General features: G+C 41.4%; 1 protein-coding gene across 1 annotated transcript; it reads right to left on the bottom strand.

Annotated features, from left to right (window-relative positions):
• Positions 1-7,084: 7,084 nt before the first annotated feature.
• Positions 7,085-7,618, bottom strand: LOC147973545 (uncharacterized). The gene has a single exon (XM_087524714.1). The coding sequence runs from the start codon at positions 7,616-7,618 to the stop codon at positions 7,085-7,087; it is 534 nt and encodes a 177-aa protein (XP_087380840.1).
• Between the last annotated feature and the right edge of the window lie 315 nt (positions 7,619-7,933).

Genomic DNA, 7,933 nt, shown 5'->3' with positions numbered 1-7,933 from the left:
GTAAAGGGTTACGTCGACGCTAGCTTCGACACAGATCTGGATGACTCAAAGTCACAAACCGGATACGTGTATATTTTGAATGGTGGGGCAGTAAGCTGATGCAATTGCAAGCAAAGCGTCGTGGCGGGATCTACATGTGAAGCGGAGTACATGGCAGCCTCGGAGGCAGCGCATCAAGCAATCTGGATGAAGGAGTTCATCACTGACCTAGGAGTCATACCCAATGCGTCGGGGCCGATTACTCTCTTCTGTGACAACACTGGAGCTATTGCCCTTGCCAAGGAGCCCAGGTTTCACAAGAAGACCAGGCACATCAAGCGTCGCTTCAACTCCATTTGTGAAAATGTTCAAGATGGAGACATAGATATTTGCAAAGTACATACGGACCTGAATGTCGCAGATCCATTGACTAAACCTCTTCCGCGAGCAAAACATGATCAACACGAGAACTCTATGGGTGTTCGATTCATCACAATGTAACTAGATTATTGACTCTAGTGCAAGTGGGAGACTGTTGGAAATATGCCCTAAAGGCAATAATATAATGATTATTATTATATTTCCTTGTTCATGATAATTGTCTATTGTTCATGCTATAATTGTGTTATCCGGAAATCATAATACATGTGTGAATACATAGACCATAACATGTCCCTAGTGAGCCTCTAGTTGACTAGCTCGTTGATCAATAGATAGTCACGGTTTCCTGACTATGGACATTGTATGTCATTGATAACGGGATCACATCATTAGGAGAATGATGTGATGGACAAGGCCCAATCCTAAGCATAGCACAAGATCGTGTAGTTCGTTTGCTAGAGCTTTTCCAATGTCAAGTATCATTTCCTTAGACCATGAGATCGTGTAACTCCCGGATGCCGTAGGAGTGCTTTGGGTGTACCAAACGTCACAACGTAACTGGGTGACTATAAAGGTATACTACAGGTATCCCCGAAAGTATCTGTTGGGTTGACACGGATTGAGACTGGGATTTGTCACTCCGTATGACGGAGAGGTATCTCTGGGCCCACTCGGTAATGCATCATCATAATGAGCTCAATGTGACCAAGTGTTTGGTCACGGGATCATGCATTACGGTACGAGTAAAGTGACTTGCCGTTAACGAGATTGAATGAGGTATTGGGATACCGACGATCGAATCTCGGGCAAGTAACGACCGATTGACAAAGGGAATTGAATGCGGGATTACTTGAATCCTCGACATCGTGGTTCATCCGATGAGATCATCGAGAAGCATGTGGGAGCCAACATGGGTATCCAGATCCCGCTGTTGGTTATTGACCGGAGAGTCGTCTCGGTCATGTCTGTGTGTCTCCCGAACCCGTAGGGTCTACACACTTAAGGTTCGGTGACGCTAGGGTTATAGAGATATTAGTATGCGGTAACCAAAAAGTTGTTTGGAGTCCCGGATGAGATCTCGGACGTCATGAGGAGTTCCGGAATGGTCCGGAGGTGAAGATTTATATATAGGAAGACCAGTTTCGGCCATCGGGAAGGTTTCGGGGTAATCGGTATTGTACCGGGACCATCGGAAGGGTCCCGGGGGTCTACCGGATGGGGCCACCTATCCCGGAGGGCCCCATGGGCTGAAGTGGGAGGGGAACCAGCCCCTGGTGGGCTGGTGTGCCCCCCATGGGCCTCCCCCTGCACCTAGGGTTGGAGACCCTAGGGGTGGGGGCGCCCCACCTGACTTGGGGGGCAAGTCCCCCCTTGGCTGCCGCCCCCCTTTGGAGATGGGATCTCCTAGGGCCGGCGCCCCCCCTAGGGGCCCTATATATAGTGGGGGGAGGGAGGGCAGCCGCACCTAAGTCCCTGGCGCCTCCCTCTCCCCTCGTAACACCTCTCTCTCTCTCTCTCTCTCGTTGGAGCTTGGCGAAGCCCTGCCGAGATCACCGCTGCTTCCACCACCACGCCGTCGTGCTGCTGGATCTCCATCAACCTCTCTTTCCCCTTGCTAGATCAAGAAGGAGGAGACGTCTTCCCAACCGTACGTGTGTTGAACGCGGAGGTGCCGTCCATTCGACGCTTGGTCATCGATGATTTGGATCACGACGAGTACGACTCCATCAACCCCGTTCTCTTGAACGCTTCCGCTCGCGATCTACAAGGGTATGTAGATGCACTCCTCTTCCCCTCGTTGCTAGATGACTCCATAGATTGATCTTGGTGATGCGTAGAAAATTTTAAAATTCTGCTACGTTCCCCAACAGTGTTGTCATCCGAGATTTATTATTATGACTTGGTAGTTGATTATGCTATTGATATGAGTAATGATGAGACCTGAGAATTATTGCAAGTGTTGTTAGTTATGATCTATGCTGAAAACTTGAATGTTGGCTTGACATAGTTACAACAACAAAAGCAAACAGAGTTTGTAAAAGTTTTTCTTTTTTTCTTTCAGTTTGTCAACTGAATTGCTTGAGGACAAGTAAGGGTTTAAGCTTGGGGGAGTTGATACGTCTCCGTCGTATCTACTTTTCCAAACACTTTTGCCCTTGTTTTGGACTCTAACTTGTATGATTTGAATGGAACTAACCCGGACTGACGCTATTTTCAGCAGAATTGCCATGGTGTTGTTTTATGTGCAGAAAAAAAATATTCTCGGAATGACCTGAAACTCCACGGAACATCTTAGAAAAAACAATAAAAAATCCTCGCCAAAGATGAAGACCAGGGGGCCCACACCCTTCTCACGAGGGTGGGGGCGCCCCCCCCCGTAGGGCGCGCCCCCTGCCTCGTAAGCCCCCTGGATGCCCTCCGACGCCAACTCCAACTCTATATATTTGCTTTCGGAGAGAAAAAAATTAGGGAGAAGAAATCATCGCGTTTTACGATACAGAGCCGCCGCCAAGCCCTAAAACCTCTCGGGAGGGCTGATCTGGAGTCCTTTCGGGGCTCCAGAGAGGGGGACTCGTCGCCGTCGTCATCATCAACCATCCTCCATCACCAATTTCATGATGCTCACCGCCGTGCGTGAGTAATTCCATCGTAGGCTTGCTGGATGGTGATGGGTTGGATGAGATTTATCATGTAATCGAGTTAGTTTTGTTAGGGTTTGATCCCTAGTATCCATTATGTTCTGAGATTGATGTTGCTATGACTTTGCTATGCTTAATGATTGTCATTAGGGCTCGAGTGCCATGATTTGATCTGAACCTATTATGTTTTCATGAATATATGTGAGTTCTTGATCCGATCTTGCAAGTCTATAGTCACCTACTATGTGTTATGATCCGGCAACTCCGAAATGACAATAATCGGGACCACTCCCGGTGATGACCATAGTTTGAGGAGTTAATGTATTCACTATGTACTAATGTTTTGTTTCGGTTCTCTATTAAAAGGAGGCCTTAATATCCCTTAGTTTCCAATAGGACCCCGCTGCCACGGGAGGGTAGGACAAAAGATGTCATGCAAGTTCTTTTCCATAAGCACGTATGACTATATACGGAATACATGCCTACATTACATTGATGAATTGGAGCTAGTTCTGTGTCACCCTATATTATGACTGTTACATGATGAACCGCATCCGGCATAATTATCCATCACTGATCCGGTGCCTACGAGTTTTCCATATACTGGTTTACGCTTATTTACTTTCCCGCTGCTACTGTTACAATCACTACAAAATACCAAAAACATTACTTTTGCTGTCTTTACTTTTGTTGCCACTACCGCCACTATCATATTACTTTGCTACTAAACACGTTGTTGCAGATACTAACTTTCCAGGTGTGGTTGAATTGACAACTCAGCTGCTAATACTTGAGAATATTCTTTGACTCCCCTTGTGTCGAATCAATAAATTTGGGTTGAATACTCTACCCTCAAAAGCTGTTGCGATCCCCTATACTTGTGGGTTATCAATGCCTCAACATTAACTTCTCTTACTTCAAAGATGAAGAAATAGCGAAAGAACTACTGAGTGGTGAGTAACCGAGGTGCAAGAAAAAAAAAGGCAATGCATACTACATACACTGCCGAATGGGCCGCGCCAAGTAGAAGCACCATAGAAAAATATGGCCCTGAAAACGAATCTCGGTAAGCATTGACTAGCCCAAGACTTGGCTGCACACCCCGTCGGCCCGTCCTCATGGCAAATATAAACATCTACAAAAACAAGGAATTCCCTCAAAACGGAAAGTTATAGTTAAAGCTAATAGCTTGGATACCATCAATGCATGTAATGGAGATATTTGTCTTTTGGCGCCATATTCAACTATCATGGCAGACCGCTTCCAACTTGCTCGTGAAATGTCGTCGATTTGGTTTCAGTACTGTCAGGGAAGCCAATGGCTTGCCACACTTTTCAGCCAGACGTGTATATTTAAAAATATGTTTGTGGGCCGACCCACTTTGACGTTGGCAGTGAATTTTCTACGCGTTTTTTCCTGGTTTGATCTGGTTTTGATTCTGTTCTTTGTTTTATAATAAAAATAAAATATTTCAAAATATGTGTAATAACCTTTTTATTACAGAGATATATTTCTAAAAAAGTGTGTGGATATTTCCTTCGAAAAAATTTGAAAAATTAAAAGGAAAACATCTACATTTAACAAATAACATAATAATTTTTTTTAAAGATACCTGGCCATTTCTAACGTGGCTGAACATTTTAAAAATCACATACAAATTTCAAATGTATATGAAATATTAGAAAAAAATTGTGGTAAATTTAATAAAAGCACTTCATGGGTACTTAAAAAACAAAAATAAGAAAAGAAATAAATGAAGAATAGAAAAAACAAAAAGGTAAGAAGAAAACCCAGAATGGAAGAAAGAGAACTAAATATAATAAGAAAACCAAAAAATGAATAATGGAAAGTAAAAGGAAAACAGTTTAACCTCAGAAAAACCTAATGCATTGTTTCATGGGTAACGACAACGAATGTTTCTGTAAAGGGGCGGCGCTGTCGCAGCGCCCTCATGCGTTTTGTTAACATTTAGACACAACGAGCGTTATATATCTATTCACTTCACACTTGCCTAAAAAAATCTATTTTCTTCACACGGAATTCCGAGAGCTCTTAATCGGTTCCCTCTGCGCGGATTAGTCTATCTAGTGCCCACAACACGCCTAAGTGGGCAGCATTCATCACAAAGTTCACACGTGGACTGTTTCTTTCGTTTGTTCGTCCATGTTGATTGTTTCTTTCGTTGGCAGCTATTCAGAGATAAAGTTCTCAAACTTCAAAATAGTGCATGAATTAGAAAAAAATACATGATATTAGAAATTCCACGGATTTGAAAGACATTCATGGATTTGAAAAGGTTCATGAAATTAAAAAAATTCAATGTTTGAAAAAACATCAACTGATTTTAAAAAAATTACGGATTAAGAAAAGTTCACAAAATTTGAAAAGGTTCACTTTTTTGAGAAAAAGTCGCAAATTTGAGAAAAGTTTGCGAGTTTCAAAAACATTCAGTGATTTGAATAAGTTCACTGATGTTGAAAAAGTTCAAAAAATGAAAATAGTAAATAATCTGACAAAATAAGGGATTTCAAAATTTTAATATATGTTCAAAAAATATGAAATTTGGAAAAAAGTTCACAATTCTTTTAAAGTTCAACGAAAAAACATCATGAAATTTTAAACAAAACGTGAACTTGAAAAAGTTCACGAGTTCAAAATAAGTTCATAAGATTTGAAAAAAGTTCAATAATTTGAAATTTATTTATTAAAAAATATTAGTATGTTTTAAAAAATTGCATATTGCAAAAAGTACATGGACTTGATGAAAGCTCACAAAATTGAAAAAGTTCATACGTTCGAGACAAAAGTTTGCTAGAAAAATGAAAAGAAAAACAAAACGAAAAAATCAATAAAACATGTCAAAAGCTAGCCAAAATCAGCTACAACATTCTAGAAGCTTAAAAAAATCGGCTTGGATGATTCGAAAAAAGTCAAAGCAGCGCTCGGCTTGCCCATTGTCACGAGCTAGTGTGTGTCACGGAAATGAAAGAAAAATGCGGTTGTGAAAGACAGAGAAAAACTAACTGGGCCGAGTCCAAAATGCCAAAAAAGGCTCCAAATACGGTTCACGCGGAAGGCAACATTAAATGCCAAAATGTTGGACGTTCCCACAGCAAGCGAAGGTAATGATTAGTTTACGCTGATTTCTGCTCAAGGTGCCGGCCACGGTATTTGATGGTTTTGCAGACGAGGTTTTTTCTTTTTGTTTTATTTTATTTAGATTTCCAAATATTGCTCATAATTTCAAAAATGTTTTCAATTTTTAAATATTTCTTAGAATTTAAAAAAAACTGTCACATTTTCAAAATTTCTACAGAAATTAAAATATGTTCTTGTTCATAATAGTACAAAATTTTGAAAACAAAATTTGCGGTTTCATTGTTTCTTTGTAATTTCAAAAAAATATTTTCGTTTCTCATGTTTTGTTCACAAAATTCAAAAAATATTGATGTTTTCACATTTTGTTCACAGATGCACAAAACTTCATGTTTTCAAATTTTAATTGGCGTTCCAAAAAATGTTCGTGCTTAGTGTTTTAAAGATTCAATTTTTTTTAAAAAAAAATTCTTAAGACATCAGCGTTTTCAAAAATTGTTCAAAGATCAAATAATGTTCAAGTTTTTAAATTTCACCCGCAAATTTTAAAAATGTTCGTGTTTAAAAATATATTCATATTCTGCATAAAGCCTTTTGCATTTCTAAATTTTGGAAATATTTCAGGTCTAGCACCGCTGTTTAGTCCTTCATGTTTTCGTGATGCCCATTAGACACAACACCGATTAACTCAAGTGACTCAACCCTCGTACACCAGCAGGAGGGCTGGTGTCCGATTGCTCGCCATCACAATTCGTTTCTGTTTTTTTTTCACTAAGCGAAGCATTTTCCACAACATTTGTAAATGGGTCGACCAGTGTGGCTACGTGTGCGTGAATCGCTGACTTTTTATTTTTTGATAACCGCCCTGCTAGGCAACTTTATTCATCATTCTGGCGGTATACATTGGATTGCACAATGACAATCAAGGGTACAGGGATTACATCCAAGACTCCTACACTCGAATCACTAGAAATACCATATTTAGCACATCAATGAGCAGCCTCATTAGCATCTCGTCGAGTATAAATGATGTCAGACCCCTGCAAATCTGCGAGAAGAAGGCTGATCTCTCGCAGCACGTGGCCTCCAACTGAACGAAAGACTCCAGTCCTCCACTCTTCACATATTGTTTGGCAATCTGTTTCTATCACCACCTTCTGCCATCCTTTTTCTACTGCTAAGGCTGAAGCATCTCGAACAGCCAACAGTTCAGCCGCATAAGCATCTGTCATCTGTGGGATATTTGTCGTGCGAGCAACGACAACCCGTCCACCATGGTCCCGGGCCACCACCCCGGTTGCCGCCACACCAGCTATGTTGTCAATTGCAGCATCTGTGTTAATCTTAACCCACCCTTCCTCCGGCGGTTTCCATTTAGCCTTCTCATTCCTCCCCTCGTCCCTCTTCTGACTTGGGATATACTTTACCTGAATGAGCTCCTGGATCAAAATCATTGATTTCCCCGGCTGGTACTTCACTTCATCGTGGGCATATTTATTTCTACTGCTCCATATCGCCCACATGACTGACACTGCCACTTGTAAGGGCATATTTATTCCTACGGTGTTTTGGTGATTGATGAAAATGCATTTGCGGACTAATCGGGTGATTTGAGTTCTTTCAGATATTCATCCTTCGGCACGAAACGATTATTTCCCCTCTGCGCTCTACTCAAGACGGTGTAGCTTCCTTCGTGACTTTATTGGTGGACTAAGTTTCGTAGTAGTCACCGTACTATCAAGAAGGGATCTGCTTCGGTATGGTTTGGGTGGAATCAACACGTACACGTTCTTCTCACACCCACCGTTTCTTTTCGTCTCTCTGGAGCTCCTCTTTTC

Source organism: Triticum urartu, chromosome 5A, assembly GCF_056163025.1.
Source record: "Triticum urartu cultivar PI428250 chromosome 5A, HENAU_Tu73, whole genome shotgun sequence".
Lineage (NCBI taxonomy): Eukaryota > Viridiplantae > Streptophyta > Magnoliopsida > Poales > Poaceae > Triticum > Triticum urartu.
Note: the sequence above shows the minus strand (reverse complement) of the source record. Positions and strands in the feature narration are given on the sequence as shown.